Here is a 24,476-nt window from a genome sequence, read left to right as displayed (position 1 = left end):
TCAGTAGTTGTGGTGCACGGGCTTAGGTGCTCCACAGCACGTGGAATCTTCCCAGTGCAGGGCTCAAACCCTTGTCCCCTACACTGGCAGGCAGATTCTTAACCACTGCACTACCAGGGAAGCCCTTTTGTGAGTTCTACTTCCATGGGTTCTCCCAAGTTCTCAAGGTGAATATCACAGGAAATTTCTCCTATTTTTTCCAGCAGGGGGAGAGAAACTGATAATTTTGAAATACACCAGAGTATTCTCTTCTTAACAAGGCCTACTCTCAAGAGAAATAATTTTACCAGCCCCTAACTAACTAGAGTTTTATCAGAGATTAACCCACCTGGGGGAAGGGAAATCCCAACGCTAGCCTGCTCTAGCCTTCTACGTGGGAAAAGGGGAATATCCAACTCCAGCCCACTGTAGCCATCCCGTCCCAACTTAAGGGAGAGCAGCACATGAAAATTCACTCCCCGGGGCAGAGGCTCACTGAGCCCTAATCACAGGACTATCAGTACCTGATCCTCACACCACTAAAGGCTGGTGTCCCTTCATCTAGTACATCGTCTCCAGCTTCCAGCAAGCCACATTCTATAATGCAAAGACCACCGTTGGAAGAGACCAGACTAGCATCAGAACCAGACTCAGACATGACAAGGATGTTGGAATTATCAGACCAGAAATTTTAAAGACTATGATTAATATGCTAATAAGAGCTCTAATGGAAAAAGGAGGTAACATGCAAGAACAGATGGACAATGTAAGCAGAGATATGGAAATTCTAAAAAAGAATCAAAAAGAAATACTGGAGATCAAAAATAGTATAACAGAAACGAATGTCTTTGATAGGCTCATCAGCAGTCTGGACACGACTGAGGCAAGAATCTCTGAGCCTGAGGATATGTCAATAGAATTTCCAAAACTGAAAAGCAAAGAGAAAAAATGACTGGCAGGGGGGAAAAAAACTGGAACAGATTATCCAAGAATGTGGGAAACTATAAAAGCTGTAACAAAGGCATTATTGGAATACCAGAGAAGAAGGAGAAAAAGAAATAGAAGAAATATTTGAAGCAAGTATGACTCAGAATTTCCCCAAATTAATGTCAGACACCAAACCACAGGTCCAGGAAGCTCCAGGAACACCAAGCACAATACCTGTCAAACAAACCAACCTCTACACCTAGGCATATCACATTCAAACTGCAGAAAATCAAAGATAAAGAAAAAATTAAGAAGAAGCCAGCAGGAAAAAACACCTTTCCTATTCAGAAGTAAACATAATGGTTACACCTGACATCTCAGAAACTATGCAAACAAGGAGAGAATGGAATCAAACAGTGTGGAGAGAAAATAATCACCAACCTAGGATTATACACCCTGTGAAATTATTCACAAGGAAAGGAGAAATAAAGACTTTTTCATACTAAGAAACATTGAGGGAACCCGTTGATAGCAGACTGGCTTCGCAAGAAATGTTTTAAAAAGTTCTCCAAGGAGAGGATACAGGAGACATGTATACACGTGTGTGTGTATGTATTTGTGTGTGTGTATGTGTGTGCAGGCGTGTGTATGAGTGAAATGAATCACAGCAAGGACACCAGGAACAAAAGAGAGAAATTAGGAATAGTTTGCTACTAGAAGGTGAGTTGTACTACCAGTGAAGTGGTACAATGTTATTTGCAAGTGGACTTGGACTAGTTGTAAATGTATATTGTAAATTCTGCAAGTAGAAAAAAAAGGATAACTGATATGCTAAAAAAAGAGAGAAAATGGAATCATATAAAATGCTCAGTTAAAACCACAAAAGGCAGGGGGGAAAGTGTAAGAAACAGGAACAAAGAACAAGGGCTACAACTAGAAAATTGTAACAGATATGGTAGATATTAGTTCAACAATATCAATAATCACTTTAAATGTTAATGGTCTAAATACAGATAGAGATTGTCAGAGTGATCAAAAGATGAAATCCAATTATATGTCATCTACAAGAACCCACTTTAAATATAAAGATACATATAGATTAAAAATAAAGGGATGGAGAAAGATATACCATGCTAACACTAATCACAAGGAAGTGGGAGTAGCTGTATTTCTGACAGAGCCAACCCTGGAGCAAGGAAAATTATCAGGGACAGAGGCATTACATAATAGTAAAGGGGTCAATTCTCAGAGAAGACAACAATCCTTAACATGCATGTGCCTAACTACAGACTGTCAAGATAACTGAAATAAAAAGTAATGGCACTGCAAAGAGAAACAGATGAAGCCACTATTATAGCTGGAGACTTCAACACGTCTCTGTCAGAAATGGACAGTTCCAGTAGACAGAAAATCAGTTTAAGGACATAGTTGAACTCAACACCACCATCAATCAACTGGATATAATTAACATCTGTAGACTATTTCATCCAACAACAGCAGAATACATTCTGCTCAAGTTCACCTGGAACGTAACAAAACAGACCATATTCTGGGCCATAAAACACACCATAACAAATTTTAAAAACTAGAAATCATACAATGTCTGCTAACAGGCTACAATGGAATTAAACTAGAAATCATTAACAAAAAGAGCTGGGAAATCCCCAAATATGTGAAGATTAAATAACACACACTTGTAAATAATACACAGGTCAAAAACTGGAGAAATATTAAAATATTATGAATTAAACAAAAATGAAAGTACAACTTATCAAATTTTGTGGGAGGCATTTGATATCAATGCTTAGTGGGAAATCTGAATTTATACATCAGAAAAGAGAATCAAAAATCTCTAACATAAACTTCCCCTTTAGGAAACTAGAAGAGGAAATTAAATCCAAAGTAAGCTAAAGGAAAAAATTTAGAGCAGAAATCAATGAAATTGAAAACAGAAAAGAGAGAAAAATCAGTACAATCAAAAATTGGTTGTTTGGAAAGATCAACGAAATTGATAGAGTAACCAAAAAAAGAATGAGAGAGAAAACACAAATTATTAACATCAGAAATGAAAGAGGGGACCTCACTACAGATTTCATGGACATAAAAAGGCTATTAAATGAATACTACTATGGGTGAAGAGCCATGAGAGAATCATGGGAGCCTCCAATCTACAGCCAGTCAGTCAGAAGCACAGGTAACCTCCTGGACTGGCACCTGAAGTGGGGAGTGAAGGCAGTCTTGTACGACTGAGCCCTTAACCTGTGGAATCTGATATTCTCCCTAGGTAAATAGATAGTGTCAGAATTGAGCTAAATATCTGGGGTATCTAGTCAGTGTTCACTGAAAACTGAAAGACTTCTTGGTGGTGTTGAATAAAAGCACATAGTAATTAACAACAACTCTATGCCCACAAATTTGATAACCTAGGAAAAAATGGGCCAAGTCCTCAAAAAACACATTTGCCAAATCACAAATAAGAAAAGACAGACAATCCGTATAGGCCTATATCCATTAAAGAAACTGAACGAGTAATCAGTAACCTTCCAAAATAGAAAGCACCAGGCATAGATAGGTTAATGGTGCATTCTACCAAACATTTAAGGAAGAAATTATACCAATTCTCTACGATCTCATCTAGAAGACAGAAGCAGAAGAAATACTTCGTAACTCATTCTATGAGGACAGTATTACCCTAGTACTAAAACCAAAGACATTAGTGGAAAAGAAAACTACAGTCCAATATCTCTCATGAAAATATCAACAGATGCAAAAATCCTCAACAAAATATTAGCAAATCCAACGCAGAAGAAAGCAACTTAGAACAAACAAGAGCCTATGTAAGAGGGAAAAAAACTTCAAAAAGAAGTAACTGTTATCTTCTGAAACAAAAACTACACCAAAGCAGAAGGCAACCTGTCTTAACTGGAGCACTGTAATGCCAAGAACAGATATGTTAAAAGACAGCACCTCCAAGATCTTCACTAATATTTACATGTTTTTTAACCTGAGATGGTTTGGGGGTAGAAAGCCTGATCCATACCAAGATTCTTACCTATAATGATAGGTCTTGGTGATGAGATAACGAAATTCCTGATCCCCTATTCCCCTCAATGCCCTGCTACCTCGTTCAACAGGCAACACTTACTTCCCCATTTTGACTTATTACTGAGAGCTGGAGGTCAGTCATAGCCAGTTTAAAAGCAGAAAATACAAATAGCCAACTCTGTCCAAATTCTTTGTAGGTTTGCAATACCTGAGCCATATCATGGTCCCAAGGGCTATAGCAACACCTACCCATTAGTCACTGCCATGGAGAACTATCCATAGAATAAATAATAAGGCGGCAGTGGGTGATAACCAATGGGTAGTGGCAGATAGGGCACCTATGTCCAATTACCCTACCATTTTCTAAAAGCAGATTATTCACACAAATTAATTCCTGTTAAGAATTAACACAAATGTCCAAAACATCTGAGATCATGGTAAGGTGACTTATTTGCAGGAAATTACAAAAGCTGGACAGATATTCAACAAAATGGAATAAGTTTCTAGTCTAGGCCAGACCCTATCTGAAGTAGCTCAGACTCTAAAAACGGAAAATGAAACCAACAGATAGAGACCTGAATATATCACACACAAAATATCACACACAAAAAATACAAAGCCTAAAGCAAATTGAAAAAATGGTAAACACCTGGGAGGAGAGAGAATGAATATCAGGAAAGGATTCTTAATATATTTAGAAACTAAGAGGAGAACAGGATTAAAAATAAACTCTTATTTCTATTTAAGTGAATACAGTAAAGTTATGAAAACAGAAGAGAAATACAAAGAAGAATGTAGGCTGGCTGAAATAGAGACTACTTTGTGAAAGGCAGGAAGCACTCTAAGACCCAAAATACAAAATGAGGCATCTGTATTAATTCAAGAAACACCAGAAAGCCTAGAAAATCTTGAGCAAGGAAACAATCTGATCAGAGCTGGACTTTTAAGAAAAAAATGAATCTGTTGCCAAAAAGGAAGAGGGAAAAGAAGAAAATATAATGAGAAACTTAACATTACTCTGGAAACTAAATGGTTTACTTTGAAAGCAAATGTTTAAATGCTGTTTAATTTGTTCTTGCTGGCAGGTATGCCAAGAGGGTAACTGAGTCAAACTGACCTGTTCAAGCTTCCATAATTGTAAATCCCTTGAAAATAACAATTTCTATTTTGGGTAATTCTTTCAATGTTCATGCTTTCAGCCTATATGCTCAATAAATAAGAAATCTAATCATGTAACTGCAATGTGAATCCATAAACGTCATAGAAACATGGACCTTTAACAGCATCTACTTCAATGGTTTTCAAATTTTACTTTTCAATGCAGAAACCCTCTACAATGTAATTCTGATGCTGACTACACAGAGTTAGCACACACTTCACAGGTTGAGGGCACAGAACTCCCCAAGTCTCCCCTCACTTCAGACACAGAAACAAGCTCCAGGGTTTCCAGCCACATGTACTTCTGACCAACTGGCTACAAATTCAGGGGTTTCCACTATCCCCTCAGGTTCGATAATTCACAGAACTCAGAAAAGCACTTATAATTACAGTTTTATTATAAAAGATACAAATGACAACCAGCCAATGAAGAGAGACGCACGGGACTAGGTCTGGGAGGATCTCAAATGCAAAGCTTCTGTGCCCTCGGGACTCACCAGCCTCCTGGCACATCATGGCACATCAGTGTGTATCACCAACCAGGAAGCTCAACAGAGGTTCAGTGTCCAGAGTTTTTATTGGGGTTTCATTATGAAGGTATAGTTGATTGAATGATTGGCCACCTCCTAGAACTCAATCTCCAGGCCTCCTCCCCCTTTCTGGAGGTCTAGCTGATATCGTGTGACTCAAAGTCCCAGCCATCTTTATCAAAAGGTTAGTCTTTTTGGAGCCACCAGCCCCCATGCTGAGTCATCTCTGTAGCATAAACCAAGGTATTGTCCCAGGAACCCACCATGAGTTAGAAAGACGCTCCTATCACTCAGGAAATTCCAACGATTTACAGGTTCCCTTCCAGAAAACAGGAACAAAGATTAGTAAAATTCTTTATTATTCAACAATCTCTTTTATATAAAATATTTGTCTTAAAGGAAACCAATATGTGAAGTAAATTCAAGTGGAATTGCTCTAATTGAGGAATCCTAGAGCCCTATCCCATAAACTCCCAATACCTCTGAAGCCCAAGAAGACTGAGTGAGTCATCCTGAACAATATCCTCCAGTCTAACACTTACAGTCCACAGATTCAGCGTCCACAGGTCAAAAATAGTCAGAAAAAAAATTCCAAAAAGTTCCAAAAAGCAAAACTTGAATTTGCTGTGTGTGGGCAAATATTCACATAGCATTTACATTGTATTTACAATTATTTATATAACATTGACATTTTATTAGGGGTTACAAGTATTCTAGAGATGATTTAAAGTATATGGGAGGGGTGGGGACTTCCCTGGTGGCGCAGTGGTTAAGAATCCACCTGCCAATGCAGGGGACATGGGTTCGAGCCCTGGTCCAGGAAGATCCCACGTCGCGGAGCAAATAAGCCCGTGTGCCACAACTACTGAGCCTGCGCTCGAGAGCCCGTGAGCCACAACTACTGAGCCTGCGAGCCACAGCTACTGAAGCCTGCATGCCTAGAGCTTGTGCTCCACAACAAGAGAAGCCACCACAATGAGAAGCCCATGCACCGCAATGAAGAGTAGCCCCCGCTCGCCACAACTATAGAAAGCCCACACGCAGCAACGAAGACGCAACGCAGCCAAAAATAAAAAATTTAAAAAATTTAAAAAGTATATGAGAGGGGAATTCCCTGGCAGCCCAGCGGTTAGGACTCCGTGCTTCTGCTGCAGGGGCCGCGAGTTTGATCCCTGGTCGGGGAACTAAGATCCCACATGCTGCGACACAGCCTAAATAAATAAATTAATTAAATAAAGTTTAAAAAAATAAAAGTATATTTGAGGATGTACGTAGGTTATATGAAAACATTATGCCATTTTATATAAGGGACTTGAACATCTGCAGTTTTGGTGTCCACGGGAGTCCTGCAGATATTGAGGGATGACTGTACTTCATCTTAGAAAAAGGAAAGCAAGTTATCACTTTGATCTGGTAGTGCGCTTAATTCATCATCCTCACTGACTGGTAGCCAAGCAGATTTTTTAAAAGCTTAGTGCATTCTTTAAAAAGAACACACTTAAATCTTAAAACCTATCACTCTGTTTAAAAATAGTTAAGCTTATTAAAACTTAACTTATTAAAAAGTAAATAGTTAACTAGAAATGACAAGCGTATGTCTGTTAAAATACAAATTGTCTATTATCATAACTAAGGATGATCTGAATTAAGGCAAACCCAGGAGTGTCTGGTACGGTCATTAACAGATACTATGCTAAACATTCTCCTATGCACAAACAGGATCAGGATCTGACTCAGACTTATATACACAGATCAGAAATGCAACCCATTTCAGAACGCTAAAATTGTTCACATTATTTATTGATGCTGCCTCAAGATCAAGAGCTATAGCAGTTCTTCTACATTGTAAAACAACAAATACTTTTTAAATCAGAAAAGTATAAACTACTAGTAGCAGTTCAACATGGCTTTGTGAATAGCAAATGAATTCAAAACTATTTATTTTCTAAGACAAAAACACGGTATGTGGGAAAATAACACACACTTGCTTCTAAAGAATTCGAAGCTTCATAATGATCTCATTTTATCCTCAGACTATCCTTTTCCTTCTACCCAAAAAGAGGAGATTGAGAAATTTGCCTAGCAGTACCCAGAAAAATCACACACTGAGTCTCATTTGAATTTCAGTAGTCTTCTCAATGGATTGAAGCACTTTTTTCTGATAAGCAGCTACTTTTGATTTTCTCAAAATTTATGACTGCCAAAGATTTGGGGAGGTAAGAAATGCTGAGAGGATGACTGCCCATCACATTCAGGCTATAGGAAAAAGACTGTCATTCAATCAGTTTGGAGACATAAAAGTTCATCAAAAATGGCCAATGGAAAAAGCAAGTCTTAAAGAAATTACCCTCTTTTTGAGATCGGAATCAATTTTTCAAAAACGTTTGTTTCACCAAATATCCCTATCCCTCCTGACCACTGGAAATTCCATTGGAAGAGCAATCTGAAGCTCTTCTAACCAGAAAGGGAAGTAGGTGTCAAAGGAACAGCATGAAAGCATCTCAGAAAAGAGCACAAAATAGAAATGAAAATCTAGAAGCATTAGAAAGAAGAGCTTACAGAAGAAGTAAAATAGGTACAGAAGAAACAATGAGCACAAAATTTCTTAACCCAGTGGATATCAGACCTTTAACAGACCTGTATTCTAGATTTTTACATTTTTCTCCTGAGTATGTTTTCACAGTAACTGATTCCAGCCCTTAGAATCTGAGTAGCCTCTAAAGGTTCCGAACATACTACATGGCAGGTACTGGGCTAAGTGCTTTCCGTGCATCATCTCCTCAAAACAACCTTAATGGGGACTAATGAAGAGAAAGGTATGGCAGCTCAGAGGATCCACAGATGAAAAAGCCGTGGTGTAAAACCAACAAGGAAATATGCCTTGAGGAAAAGAGTGGAGACTGAAGAGGTAAAAAAAGGAGCCACATGCTACAAGGTCTTATATGCTATGTTGAAAAGTTCAAATTCCTGTGAAAAGCTGTAGATTCACTGAACTATTTTAATCAGAGGAGCCATATGATTACATTTACATTTTAGAAATATCACTGTCACCTGGAAAATGACTGGGGACAGACTGGAGGCAGGGATAACAGAGCTACCGGACTCTCCTAAGAGAGCAAGCTAAACTTGCTGGGCAGTGGCGATGAGAACAGAAAGGATGGGAGGCCTGAACGGATGGACAGATGAATGGACTCAAGAGCTATCAGGAAGAGAAGCACACAGACTATGGCAGCACCACAATCCTGGAGGGCAAGTTCAGGGTGGCTGGGACACAGCAGACAGTATATATTTGCCATGGGGATGTAGAAAATTACAACTACAGAATTTAAGAATGACTCCCAGGTTCTTGACATATCTGACTAAGTAAACTGAAGTACCAGTCATGAGAACAGAGGAAAAGCAAACTTGAGAAGAGAAATTTGAATATGAGTTTGAACATGCTGAATTGGAATATTCAACTCCAATAAAGAGTTAGAACGTCCTGTGCTTTTTAAGTGTTCCTCATAGCAACTCCTTGAGGTAGATATTTTTATCCCTATTCACACAAGTGGAAGGAAAACTCAGAGGGGTTCTGTACTTGCCTATGTCCATATTTTGCCCACTTACTAAGAGCAAATGCTGCACCTGCAATTTAAACCCAAAGCCCAAGCAAGGTTTTTCCATCACACTAAACTGCAGAAGAAGAATGTGACATTGACATTTACGAAGATGAAACTGGTTGTGGTTTGATATTGACTGGACTAGCAACACAGACTAAAAACATGTCCAATTCTATAGGCTACGAGCCGGTCCAAAGTAGTGTGACTAGGAATGCAATGTAGTATAAAAACAAAGACATGATGATTTGGTAGAGGCAGGGTAATGATTCAAAGATGCCTCTTTGGTTTCAAATCAAGATAACTAGAACATTATAAAATAACCACATAATGAAGGAAGAACTAGACTGGAAAGATAAGTTCAGTTTTCTGATAGATTGATTTTTTAGGTGATACTAGAACACCAAATAGATATGCAAGACCGGAAAGATAGCAAGATATCAATAACTCATCCTTTAATAAATACTTATTGAGTGCTTACTATGTACCAGGCACTGTCCCTGAAGTACTAGGAATAGAAATGAAAAGTTCTTGTCCTTATGGAGTTTACATTCTACACAGGTGGCAATCAATCAACCAACCAATCAATCAATGTGAGGTAGTTGAGTACTATAAAGAAACAAAATGGAACAAGGACACAGAGAGGGTAAAGATGGATATTTTTTACAAAAGGTAATCAGGGAAAGCCTCTCTTAGAAACTCTTCTGAACAGAGTCTTGAAAGATGTGCTGGACATCAAAACCTTCACATATACCTGAGGGAAAAATAACCTAGGCAAAGAAAACAGCACAATATAGATAGAGAGGCAGGAGTGAGCTTGGCATATTCAGACCCAAGAAGCTTAGAATGAGAGAGAGTGTTTGGAGACTGTCATCATATCAGAGGCATAGGAAAGGCCAGACTATGGGCCACACTAAGGAACTTGCATTTCCCTGTAAGTGGGATCGGAAGCTCCTGGAAGGTTCTGAGCAGGTAAATGACAGTACCTAAGATTTTTAAAAGATCACTGACCTTTGTAAATGAGAACTGATTGTAAGGGGCAAGAGTAGTAGCAAAGAAGCCTTCTAGAAATCTCCTGCCACAGTCTATGAAAGAGAGAACGATGGCTGGAGTAAGACAATAGTGATGTGAGAAGGAGAAGTGATGAGATTCTGGATATATTTTTAAAGTAGAGCCAGAAGATCTTGCTGATAGCATGGATATGAAGCATGAAGGAAAAAGAAGAATCAGTGATGACTCCTAGACGTTAGAGATGAGTGGCAGTAAATACCAACAGTGCCATCTACTGAAACAGGCAAGAGTGAAGGAATGAGCAGGTTTGGGGAAGAAACCAAAAACTATTATCATCTCTCTATCCCATATTAAAGATAAAGAAACTGAGGCACAGAATATCTAAGCAACTAACCCAAAGAGTCACACTGCTGGGAAGCAGCAAACCTGGTAATTGAGTTCAGGCAGTGTAGCTCCAGAGTCTGAATTCTTAGTGCAAAGCTAAATTGCCTCCTAAGACTCCAAGGGGAAAAAAGTCTCAAAAAAGAAGTTCTAGAACTGAACATTTGGAAGTCACAAAAAGGAGAAGCCAAAAAGACTAAAAAAGAGCTAAGCAGAAAATCAGAAAAAGTTTGGTGTCCTGGAAACCAAGTGAATAAAGTACATCAAAGAGGAATGCTAAGAGATCAACAAAGAAATGAACTAGGAATTGACTGATGGGTTTGGCAAGACAAGTCACCATGGACTCTGAAATAAAAGCTTGATGGAATGAGTTATCTTCATAATTTAAGAGTTGAACTTAGCAAGAAATATAACATCCAAAATGAGATTCATGTATTCAGTAAGTGTTTACTAAATGTTTATTAGTGCCAGAGACTGGTCTACGTGTTAGGGATATAGTAGTGAACAAACCAAACAAAAATGCCTGTCCTCATGGAGCTCACATTCTAGTAACATATTTAGGCGCTTCTTCAAAGGAAAAGTGATCACCAGTATTTTATCTCTTTATATGAAGTGTTATGTGGTATATATCAGTATGTAAATTTCCGATTTACCATTTCAGTTTATTGATGAATAAAGCTAAAGGCAATTAATTTTGAAGTAGTAAAAATATATGCTAATGTTAAGTGAAATATATCAAGTGAGTTAGTGGGAGTACTTTAATATCACTGACATACTCACTGACAAAGTAAGAAGAAATATTGTTAAATGTATTCTACATACTATTCTACATGCTAGTGAAAAAGTTTAAATGGGAGTCTCTTGGACTCTGTCCAAGGATGATTTGCTGGGGTCTCCGGCAGGTCTTCTTAGATAAACTTTCACGATATTTTGATACATGGATCATGAGGAGAGAATTGATCCAAACACTAAAACCTAACTTTAAGAAGTAAGCTTTTCTGGGAGTTCCCTGGCGGTCCAGTGGTTAAGACTCCACGCTTTCACTACCGAGGGTGCGGGTGGGTTCAATGGGGAACTAAGATCCCGCAAGCCACACAGCAGCTTGGCCAAAAACAAACAAACAAACAAAAGCAAAACAAACAAACAAAAAGTAAGCTTTTCTGGAGCAAAACAATGTTCCTACACTCAAGAAGCTTACCGTCTACAGGCTCAATGGACACGTTCTCAATTCAACAAACTTTTATTAAGCACCTACTCTGTGGCAACCAATAAAAGAGTTCAGGGGCTTAATACAAGATATAACTATCTTTAATGCGAAATAATTTGGTAAAGACAAAAAGTGTCGCAGGAGTTTTGAAAAGGGTGGAGATTACAGTAGGCTAGAGCAGTGTTTCTTAACTGGAAACTATTCTGTGCCCCCAGGGGACATCTAGCTATGTCTGGAGATGTTTTAAATCATAACTGGGGTTTCGGTGGGGAGAGGTGCCACTGGCATCTAGTGGGGACAGGTCAGGGATGCTGTTAAACAGCCTACATTGCAGAGGACAGACGCCCAGGACAAAAGACATTTATCTGGTCCAAACCAGCTGCAGTGACGCTGATAAGAAACCCTAGGTTAGAGTAATAAGGAAATGACTCAGGTATGAGTTGGATTCTGAGTTGACTTTTAATCATAAGTAGGTGAAGAAAGGTAGAAGAAATAATACAAGCAAAAGTATAAAAGTAAGAAGGAGCCTGTGTCTGAACTGGGTGGTGTAGGTACTGGGAAAGGTGTGACATTAAGAATCCAATGGAAATGTGGGTTCAAAAGGCAACAGGATATAAAAGTGATTGGGTAGTTGGAAGCTAGATTACATACGAACATGAAAACTAGATCAAGGTGCTGGAAACAGAAGAAGAAGGTATTAAGAAATTGTTTTACTTTAAGCATTTGCCCTGGAAGTTAACGTGGTAAGTTATACACCTGCCTGAGAGCAGCAGCATGCTGCTTACTCATCGCTCTCTTATGTCACTGAGCAGTGTCCTGTAAACAGTGTGTGCTAACTGCCTATTAAATTAAATGTAATTTCCAAATTAGTTATTTATTAACTATTACTAGTCATCTCTAAAGTTCCATCCACTGCTAAGATTCAGGACATTCATTTAAACTGGAACCGAAGAAAGCTATCATTTAGTCGCTGCCCACCATATAAAGGCACTGTAGGAGGCCCCGCTACACATACTATTCCACTGAACCACAAACAGAATGCGTCTTCCCTCTCTTTAAAGACAAGGACGTTGGGACTCAAAGGGCTCCAGTAACTTGCCCATGATTCCACTCTGAGCTAGGCAGCGGCAGGGATGGGATTGAACCTTTTTCTAGTCTTAACCCAAACCTTCAAGCTTCAGTGGCAGGCTGTAAGTTAGAGTTAAAAAGAAGATTCAAACCTTTTATCATTAAAATATACAAAGACATGAAAAGCAACTCCATTAGGGTGTTCTTATTCTTCTTTACTCTAGCAATTAGGCACGGTATTTAACTTGCTTTCACTCCACACGTGTGTGCCCCAAATGCTAGGAGCATTCAAATCACCCCAAAATTCTCTCCCTGAAAACTCAAACTCCTGTAATTATTACCCTCAGACCAGGAAAACACACACACACACACACACACACACACACACACACACACACACACACAAACTAACCTGTTGAATTGGTATGATCAGTACCTAAAACCGATGACTCAGAAAACCAAAAATAGACCATTTCAAATTCAGAACAAATTAGCATTTTCGGATCCCAGGTTCTCTTCCACACTTAAAGTACTGAGACCTACCCAAGGAAGGCAGCCCAGTGTCTCCGGCCCTCAATGACGTCTACACTGTTGCCAAGTATTCCATCTTCATCATTCTCTCCCAAGATCTCTGACAGTCCACCCTGAACCAGAAGCTCTGTCCTCCCGCTACAGTTCTATCACAGATTTTAAAGTCCCCTAAGGAAGCCAACCTAAAACATTCCCCTAGTTCTAGATGTCTGACATGTGTCCCGGGAAACACTCTATCACAGGGCTTATCATCCTACGCTAGCGAAGACTCCCTAGCTCTCGACTCTGTCCTCCCAGAAGCACCGTCCCAGCACCAGCTCCCGCCCCAGCTGTTCCTCCGCGGCCTTCGTCACCCACCTCTCCAGCAGTTCTTTCGGAACCCACAGCCCCAGCTCAAGGCCCGTTTCCCAGGCTCTCACAGTCCCCCTTCTTTCCAAGAGGATGCGCCGAGCCCCCAACCTCCTCCAAACTCTTACAGAAAGAGCCTCAGGGAAGGGGCAGGACTCGCCCGGCCCGGGGGTCCAGACCGTCCGCCAGGTGCGGGCACAGCAGGCTCGCGGTCCGCCGGAGGTGGACAGGGGGCGGCAGAAGCACCTACCGACGTCCTGATCGAAGGGATTGGTGGCAAAGAGAGGCATCTCCACTGCGTGCTGAGGTGTCCGCAGGGACTCCCCCTCGACACCGCGGGAGTCAGGGTACGACCGAGGAAGGAAGGCTCCTCAGACAAAAACAGCGACCAAGACGGACCCCCAGGGCTCCGCGACAGCTCCTCCTCTCACCGACCCCCAGCTACCGCGGCGTCGGCGGCGGCGACAGGAGCGAAGGAGCCGCGAAGGCCCCCGGCGCGGAGCCTGTCGGGAATCTGGGCGCCCTCGGCGCCGCCTGCCCAGAACCTGCTTGGAACCTGCCCCGCCCAAACCGGCCCAACCCCAGAGCCCCCTCCGCCCGGCCCCGCTTTGATTAGCTACACGGGAGAGTGGCCGTGATGCCTGCGCTTCCTGCTTTGGCCTTGGTCGGGAACCTCCGGAGGACGGGGTCCTCCGGGCGCGCCGAAGCCGACTAGCGAGCCCAGGCGTGAATCAGAGGCTGAGTAGAAAGAAAAGGGGTCGAGGCTGGGGAGAGAGAGGGGAGATCCCTTTCTCCCACCCGTTCCGTCGGTTGTCACAACTTTGTGGTCCCTGGGGAGGGGGATGGAAGCCCCTTCACTCGAGGGCATCTAAGTAAAAGGGCTGTGAGTTCAATTCTCTGCCTGCGGTGACAAGGAACTTGCTCGGTGAAGTCATGTGAGCGGGGCGGCTTGGCCAGAGTCCCCACGAGGGGAGTGTCGGGCGCGCGGCTGCTCGCGGCGGCTGAGGCTGCGCTGGCACCTTCCCGAGAGGCCCCGAACGCCCGCTTTGGAGGCTTGGTCAAAAGCACTTCTGGCTGGGCGTTGGCACCTACTGACTGACTGTGCACTCACTAAGCGATTACGGTGATCGGCAAAGCAGTGGCACAGCGCAAGAAGGTCTACGATACCCGCCCCCCCGCCCCAAACCGAGCAACAAGAGAAAACTGAAAAATGGAGCTAGCGATTGATTAGTGATTCGTAATAACTTAAACTATTTCGTCATTTTATTTATAACTTTACCCAAAAAATTATATCCTCTAGAAATGTTAAGCAGCATCTTCTAAAGAATTTTGCATCCCTCTTGGAAGGAACTTAGAGCATCTTGCATGTAAATTGAAGTTATGTAAGTCTACCAAAATTAGAGCACTTCCGAATGTAGCATGTAAACGTTTACAACGTGTGGACAACAGGATTGGTATTGTGGAATATGAGGAGGGCTTAGAAACATCCATTAAGAATGAAGTCCCATTTCTAAAAGTGAAAAATGACGATTAGAGTAGCATTTAGATACGTGTTTCTCATTGAGACAAAGATGAAAAAGAGTCAGGGATGTGGGGAATCGTACACTCACAATGTTGGATGAAATTATTACAGTCTCCCTACAAGAAATATCTGGAAGTATGTAACACAAGCTTTTAAAACCGTGAGTACCTTTGGACCCAACAATTCTACTTTTTTCAATTCATCCTAAAGACATTCCTTAAAAACGTGAACAAATATATTCATGGCAACCTTGTTTATAATATCAGAGCATTGTTAAACACGAAAATGCCCGACATTTAGGGATTGGACACACTACTTCCCTCTTGGTGCCTCAGTTTCCTCATCGGTATGAAACAGGAGTAATAATCAGGTTGTGAGAATCAAATGGATTCACACAAACGAAGCCCTTAAGTGCCCAGCATACAGCAAGTGCTAAATAAATGTAAGTAATCGTTTTAACTAGTATTCGTTCAGTAAATCATAGTACACACAATGTAAAAACTCCTCGGCTATTAAAGGTGATAATATAGACCTATATTTACATAGACAGACATCTAAATACATGAGTTTGTAAAAGCAGCTTACAAAACCATATGAGATTACAAAATACCCCCAACTTTTAAATTCTGACAGGAAATAGGTGAGAATATTCAGATTATCTCTGAATGGTAAGACTTGTGATATTTTGCTCTTTAGGCACTTTATATTTTCCAGATATTTTAGTGATGATTCTATATGTCTTTCAAGAGCAGAAAAAAAGTTAACACAGCAATGTAAAAAGTGTGGTACATTAGTGCCCCCGGTTCTTAATATTTTAAGGAGCCATTACCAAAACTTGGCTTGTGTTTCATTATGATGAGTATACAGTTCTTCCAAAACATCACTCTTGGTATGTGAAGCAGAGCATTCTCTCTCAAAAACCGGTTCTTGATTACTGGGCTGACAGAAACAGGTGTCTACCTCAAGTTTCCGGGCATTAGTGTCTGGGGCACATTATCATAATCGCCATGTATCAGAGCCAAATATTTATGAAGATGCATTTGGATGTGCTTTGTGCTTCGCTGAATAATTCTGTTGCCAGCGATAAGCTAGTGATCAAATTGTCCAAGCCTTGATCATCAATATGTGAGCACTGGAAATAGTGAAGTAATAACATGACTATTAGTCTTGATAGCATTATCTATGTATTCTGACCTAGAAGAATGGTTATAGCTCTTTGGGGCTTTTATCATTAATATGCTATAAATAATAAACATTTTAAATATTATTTAACATAAAACCAAATAGAAAAAGTGCAAGTGGTTTGTATTTTGAGGTTAGCTTTCCATTATTATCCCCTGAAACATTAAATACATGAGTTTCACTTTTAGTTTTACCATAGTTTTTTAATCGTTGTAGAGACACTTTCAAGTGTTTCTGTAATATGTGTTTATGAAATTCTATGGTTAATTTAAAAATGTTAAATCCCTTTTTTTTGTTTGTTTCACTTTGAAAATTCTTCTGTCTTTAAAAACAAGACAGCAACATGCAAGTGGAGTTACTCCACGAAAAAACTATAATTCTAAGGTTTAGGAAAAGAAATACCCTAAGAACGTTACTAACACTACTCTAGTTCACACTCTTATCATCCTTTGGATGAATTATTACATTCATCTCCTACTATGTTTTTCTCCTTTCCTACTGCTATGGACTGAATCGTGTCCCCACAGAATTCATATGTTGAAGTCCTAACCCCTAACGTGATGACATTTAGAAGTGGAGCCTTTGGTAGATAATTAGGTAATTAGGTTTATATGAGGACATGAGGTTGGGGCCCTCATGGTGGGATTAGTGCCATTATAAGAATAGACACCAGAGACCTTCCTTTTTCTCTTCTCTCTGCCATGTGAGGACACAATGAAAAGGCACCTGTATCTGCAAGCCAGGAAGAGAGAGCTCCCTAGAACCCAACCATGCTGGCACCCTGATCTCAGACTCCAGCCTCTAGAATGGTAAAAAATAAATAAATTTCTGTTGTTTCAGCCACCCAGTCTATGGTATTTTCTCGTGGCAGCTGAGTTAATACACCTACCTGTCTCCAAACCATTCTCCACACCCCTGCTGGAATGATTTTTCTAAAACACAAATCTGATTATGTTATTCCTTTAAAATTCTCATATGGTTCTTCAGTCACTCAGTCATTTAATAAATATTTATTAACTCCTTATGTGTACGAAGTACCATACTAGATGCTGGAAATATCATAGGGATAAAAGCTCTTTTATGGAGTATAGCTTATGGGAAATACAGTCATTAAAGAAATAATTAAATTCTAATTCCTTAGCATTACATCCTTACAGAACTGGCCCCTGAAAATCTCATTTTTTAATTTTTTTTATTTATTTATTTTTGGCCACACTGAGTGGCATGTGGGATCGAACCCATGCCCCCTGCAGGAAGCGCAGAGTCTTAATCACTGGACTGCCAGGGAAGTCCCTCATTTTTTTAAAGTCTTTTTTCATCCCCTCTACTTTAGTCTTTCTGATGCCCCCATACTTTCCATGTCTTCAAACAAGCAATTCGTTCTGCCTTTCCTGCTCTGATTCCATACCCTCTCTAAACCTCCACTCAATTTCAATTCCCAAAAGCCTTTCCTAACTCAGCACCTGACCTGTACTAGGCATGTAATAAGTATTTGTTAGTTGATTATTGGCCGTTTCTATCATAGCACTTAATGGTATTATATTTGTTCCAAGTGTCTTTTACTACATAAAAACCACCCAACCTTAGCGACTTAGGACAACAATAATCATTTCCTTTGCTCGCAAATCAAAAAAGTCGACAGAGCTCTGCAGGCGCAGCTTGACTTTCTTCCACACAGTGTCAGCAGGGGTGGCTCAAGGCTGGGATGACTTTACACCTGGGGCTGCAGTCATTCGAAAGCTTGCACACTTACCTGTCTGGCCACTGATACTGGCAGTCCGTGGGGTCACTGGGGCTGCAGCCCAGAACACCTACAGGGAACCTCCTATGTGTCAGCATATCAGGCTGCGCATTGCAAGAGGCAGGAAGAGGAAACCTCCAGTTTCTAAGACCTGAGCTAGGAGGCGGGCACAGCAGGGTTTCAGTCATATTCTACTGGACAAGCTGTGGCAGCATCTGCAGTGACGGGGAAAGGAAATAAAATCCAACCTTCGATGGAAGGAGTATAAAAGAATTTGGGGGCCATAACTGAAAGCTGCCACACTATTATAACTTTCTACTTGTTTGTATAGCATTGGTCTGTGACTCTCTTATCTTGATATTTCCAGACTTTCCACTATGTGTTCCATAAATATCTGTTAAATGTAGTAATAAAATATGTCACGATTAAATTGGCACACTTCTGTTACCAGCCATGGGAGAGTAACAGGATCCGGACTTACCTTTCACCATAACCAAGAGAAGGCTGGATAAAGTGTATGGAACAACTGCTTTCAGACCTAAACCAACAGACTGGGATCCCAAGGAGAAAGGGAACAAGCCCTGAGCCCTATGATCGCCACAGCTTTCTGTCCACGGTCAGTTTCTGGACTGTGCCACAGGGAGGGGAAACCCCAAAATTACCAAAAGGGATAATAAATGACATTTTACAATGATAAAGGCATAAATTCACCAAGAAGACATAATAGTATCAATTGTGTATCAACCTAAAGACAGAACTGGAAAAAAGGAAGCAAGATTTACAGAACTGATAGGAGAAATAGATACATCCATAGTTTTGTTAGCTGTTTTAATATTCCTCTCTCAGGTAAAGATAGAACAAATAGAAAATCAGTAATTACTTAGAAGACTTGAAGAACTCTCTCAACCAACTTGATCAAATTGACGTTTATGATAGCCCACCCAAACTCTGCAAGATAACATTCTTGCCAAGTAGACACAGAACAGTAACAAAGATAGACAATATGCAGGACCTTATAATGACTCAAAATAATTTAAAGGATAAAATTAAATAGATTTTGTTTCTTGACTAAAACAGAATTAACTTAGAAAGATAACAAAGATATCTGAAATTTTTCAATTTATGTAAAAATTAAACAGAACAGTTCTAAATAACCTATGTGTCAAAGAAAAATCAGAAAATATTTTGAACTGGATGAAAGTGAAAACAAATCAAAATTTGTGAGATGCAATTAAAGTGATGCTTAGAGGAATAGTTTAAGCATTAGATATTAGAAAAGAAACATCTAATGTCAATGAGCTAAGCTTCTACCTAAAGAAGATAGAAAAAGAACTCAAGTGGAAAAGAGAAATAATAAAGATGAAACCAGAAATCAGTGAAATAAAACACAAATGATAGAGAAAATCAATAAAACCAAAATTTAATATTTTAAAAAAATCAATAAAATTGATAACACTCTACCTAGATCAAAAGATAAAGAGGAAACACATAAACTGCCAGTATCAGGAATTAAAGAAGCAACATGACTATAAATCCCATAATTAAGACATTACAGAAATTAAATAATATTAAACCAAAACATTCATAAAGAAATATTCTTTTAAAAACCTTTACACCAATAAATTTGATAACATAGGCAAAAGGAAAAAAATCATTGAAAGATGTAAATGATCACAACTGGGTCAAGAAGAAACAAAACCTGAAAACATATATATATACATATATATATATATATATATATATATCAATAACAGAAATTAAATTCCTAGTTACACTCCACAAAAATCTCTAGACCCATGAATTCAATAGTTAATTCTATCAAACTTGTAAGGAAGAAATAATATCAAACATCTACAAAATCTTTTAGAAAATACCTCAGTGGGGAACAATTTCTTAATTATTTTATGAGGCTGACATTACCCTGACACTAAAATCAAAGCCATTATAACAAAGCATTAAAAAATATCCCTCATTAACAGAAATAATAATAATCCTTTAAAAAAGAAATTTACAGGAATATAAAGACTAAGTCTCTCATGACTAAGGAGAGATTATCCCAGGAATATAAAGTTACTTTAGCCTTTGAAAATCAACGCAGTTGACAATACTAAGAGAACGTAAGAGAAAAATCATATGAAAATCTCAATAGGTACAGAAAAATACCATTTGACATAATTCAAAAGCCTTTGTGATAAAAACAACAAACTAAGAATAGAAGAAACATTTCTCAACCTGACAAAAGGCATCTTCAAAAAACTTAGACCTAACATCGCACTCAGTGGTGAAAGAGAATGATTTTTCTATAAAAAGAAGCCATACAAGAATGCCCATTTTCACACTACTACTTAATATTATAATGATGGTCTTAGTGCTAAAGTCAAGAAAAAACATTAGAGCAATATAGGTTTCAGACTTTGCCTTTGGCCAAGATGGAATAACAGAGATTGGATTTATCATCTTGCTGGAAACAACTGAAAAAACAGACAAAATATATGAACAACAGTTGTCAGTGACCCTGTACATCAGGCAAGAAAGAGAGTTATCCCTGAGAGGTGGGACACAAATAAAGGGAGCCTTATGATTGCCCTTGTTTACTGCCTGGATAGAGTTTCCAGGCCATGGCATAGAGCTCAGTCTCCTTGAGATGAGAAAACAGAGCTGCAGGTCCAGAGGGGCCAAGGTTGTTACGGTTTACAGGGCAGAGCAATGGAGACATGCTGGAACCCAAAAATATGCATCACCTGACAAGATAAAATACACAACGTCTGACATCTAATAAAAAATTACCAGGCTATCTACAAGAAACCTATTTTAAATACACGACTATGTCATGGTATATAAACATATACCATGCTAACACTAACCAAAAGAAAACTTGAACAGTTATATTAATGCCAGACAAAGTTGGTTTCAGATCAAAGACTATTACCAGAAATATAGAACATCACTTTTTAATGAAAAGAGAGTCAAATAATCAAGAGAATATGAGAAAACTATATAGTTTTGCATATAGTGACAACTTCAAAGAACATAAAACAAAAACTGACAGAACTTCAAGGAAAAATAGACAACTCCATGATTATATATATATTGGAAATTTCAACTCCCCTGTCTCGATAGTGATAGAAGTCAGTAAGGCTGTAGAAGCTTGAATAAAACTATCAACCAGCTTGTCTTAATTGAAACTGATAGAACACTACATCTGATGAAAGCTGATTATGTATTCTTTTTTTTTTTTTTTTGCGGTACGTGGGCCTCTCACTGTCGTGGCCTCTCCCGTTGCAGAGCACAGGCTCCGGACGCGCAGGCTCAGCGGCCATGGCTCACGGGCCTAGCCGCTCCGTGGCATGTGGGATCTTCCCAGACCGGGGCACAAACCCGTGTCCCCTGCATTGGCAGGCGGACTCTCAACCACTGCACCACCAGGGAAGCCCCCTGATTATCTATTCTTTTTAAGTGCACATAACATACTTATCAAGATAGAGAATATTCCAGGCCACAAAACAAATCTCAATAAATTTAAAAGGATTCAAGTCATACAAAGTATGTTTTCTGAGTACAATAGAATTAAATTAAAAATAAATTACAGAAGAATATTTAAAAGTCCCCAAATATTTGGAAACTAAGGTAACACTTCTAAATAACCCATTGGTCAGAGGAGAAATAAAAATGAAAAATAAGAAGTATTGTGAATGGAATGATATTGAAAATACAACATATCAGAATTTATGGGAAGCAGTTATAGCAGTATTTAGAGGGATATTTATAATATAGCATATATACTGGGAAAAAGATCTCAAATCAATTGTCTCAGCTTTTGTTTTAAGAATCTAGAAAAAATTGCAAAATGAAACCCAAAGAAAGCAGAAGAAGGGAAGCAGTAAAATCAGAGAGGAAAGCAATGAAAAAGGAAACAGAAAAACAATAGGGGAAAATAAAAGGCAATAAATAAAATTGATAAAACTGTAGTCGGACTGATGAGGGAAAAAAGAGAGAAAAGATACAAATTACAAATTTCAGGAATGAGAGAAGTGACGTAACTACAGATGCTACAGATATTAAAAAGATAATAAGGGAGTATTATGGCCAACTCTATAACTATAAATTAGATAACTTAAAGGAAATGGCAAATTCCTTCAACTGCACAAACTACTAAAGCTCAGGACAGAAACAGTTAACTTGAATAGCTCTATTTCTATTAAAGAAATGTAATTTCTTGTTGAAATCCTTTAACAAAATTAACTTTGGGTCTAGATGGATTCACTGGAGATGACCAAGGGGCATGAGGAAATTGGGAAGGGATGGGTTGATGGTATATCTTCATCATTTTCATAGTGGTGGTAGTAGTTTCATGGATATATATATGTCAATACTTATCAAATTGTACATTTTAAATATGTACAGATTATTTTATGTCAATTATACCTCAATAAAGCTGTTTAAAAATCACCAGCAAGAATATCCTTTGCAACAATTTATAGTTTTGATGAAACATTTTTAGACAATCACTTAAAAATACGAGTGAAGGTAAAAATGTTTGAAAACCACACCCTCAGGTCATTACCCAGCAAGATTGCCCCACCCTCTCAGGCTCTCCTAATAAATAATTCTAAAACAACTGCTTCTTCTGACTAACATGGTTTAACATGTTTTTTTTTTTTGAGCAGGTCGGACCAATCTGTAAAATGTAAGGGTCTATAAATAGCCTTTTCACAACAAAAGATAGTTTTATAATAAATACAAACTCCCTTGATTTATTTTAGCTCAACTCTTGACTTCCACTTTTGACCCCTTGCTTATTATAAAGATTATACATCTTCTTTAACCTAATAACTGCTAATGACTGGGTAACTGGATTAGCAATACTCAACAGTTGGTGAGGGTTTATGGTGGTTCCGCTGACTCAGTTTGCAGCTGGTGTATCATGAAGGATCTTTGAAAATGAAGACGTCACCAAGGAATCTGCTTCTCCCCAGCACTTACCATTCAAAGATTTTTCAGAGGCTTCCAGGCATGTTAAAATAAGCCACGGATTTTCAAAACAGATGACTCCAATTATGAAGGTAGCTCAAAGTTTCTGGGCACAGTGAAAAATGAATGTGCTTACTGTAAGGAAATATGTAAGAAGGAAAAAGGCAGCTTCATTCTAAAGCTCCCTTGCTATATCTGTGCCTATGTAGCAAATGTTCCCCAAAGGAGCACTTAAAATACTACTTTTTATATTGTGTTTAGTCTAACATAATTAATGTTTATAACAGCATATGTGTATCTTTCATTTCATTTTCATTATCAATTTTGTAAGGTATGAAATTGTTCTTCGAGAATGAATTTCTTACTTATAATAATATGACTACAGAACAGAAGGATTTTACTTACAAAGGTTGGACTTTCAACTTTCTGCCTAGAACCACATTTGTAGGATTGATTCTATTTTAGAGGAGATGCTAGTAAGCTCTAGGTAATGACATCACTGTGCCTCAGTTTTCACATCAATAAAAAATTAAATTAATCCAACATTCCTCCCAAAATACAGTGCTCAATTTATCATTTTCTAGATTAGTACCTCTGTGTTTAGAGGTTTCTCACTCTTAACATTTCAGTTCTCCTTCTCCTTGTATTTGCTTTCAGCTGTACTTCCCTTACTCACTTCAGCTGCATTTTATAAATACTCTCTTCTTGAATCTACCAGCTTTCTTCTCTCTCATATTCATTCCTATTGTGATACTTACAAATAGAAAAACTGGTTAAAATTTTTAATTGTTTTTTTCTCTTCAGTTACTGACATCACTTCCCATTAATGATATCATTGTTCTTATCCTGTTGAAATAACCACATCAAGCCTAGTTAAGTTTTATCACTATATGCTAAAAACACGCATTACATATCACATTATATCACTAGCATTACTAACACGGTCACTAACACTGTCACCAACACAAATCATTAACTCTGATTTCAAGATTTGTTTTAAAGCTATGATAATCAAGACAGTATGGTACCGGTATAAGGATAGACAAATCAATGGAACAAAATAGACATTTGAGAAATACATCCATACATATATGGACATCTGATTTTTGACAAACATACAAAGGCAATTCAGCAGAGAAAGGATAGGTTTTCAACAAATGATACTGGAACACTTGGCTATCTATAAGCAAAAACATGAATTTCAATCTATATTTCACACCATATACAAAAATTAACTCAAAATGTATTACAGGCCTGAATGTAGAACTCCAAACTATTA

General features: G+C 38.8%; 1 protein-coding gene across 1 annotated transcript in view; it reads right to left on the bottom strand.

Annotated features, from left to right (window-relative positions):
- The window catches only part of STAM (signal transducing adaptor molecule), a 69,658-nt gene extending 55,417 nt beyond the window's left edge, over positions 1–14,241 (bottom strand). Inside the window, exon 1 of the mRNA XM_060162664.1 lies at positions 14,032–14,241. Coding sequence (XP_060018647.1) covers positions 14,032–14,071 — 40 coding nt within the window. The 5' untranslated portion in view covers positions 14,072–14,241. The remainder of the gene's footprint in view (positions 1–14,031) is intronic.
- Positions 14,242–24,476: the final 10,235 nt, after the last annotated feature.

This window comes from Lagenorhynchus albirostris, chromosome 1 (assembly GCF_949774975.1).
Source record: "Lagenorhynchus albirostris chromosome 1, mLagAlb1.1, whole genome shotgun sequence".
Taxonomy (NCBI): domain Eukaryota; kingdom Metazoa; phylum Chordata; class Mammalia; order Artiodactyla; family Delphinidae; genus Lagenorhynchus; species Lagenorhynchus albirostris.
Note: the sequence above shows the minus strand (reverse complement) of the source record. Positions and strands in the feature narration are given on the sequence as shown.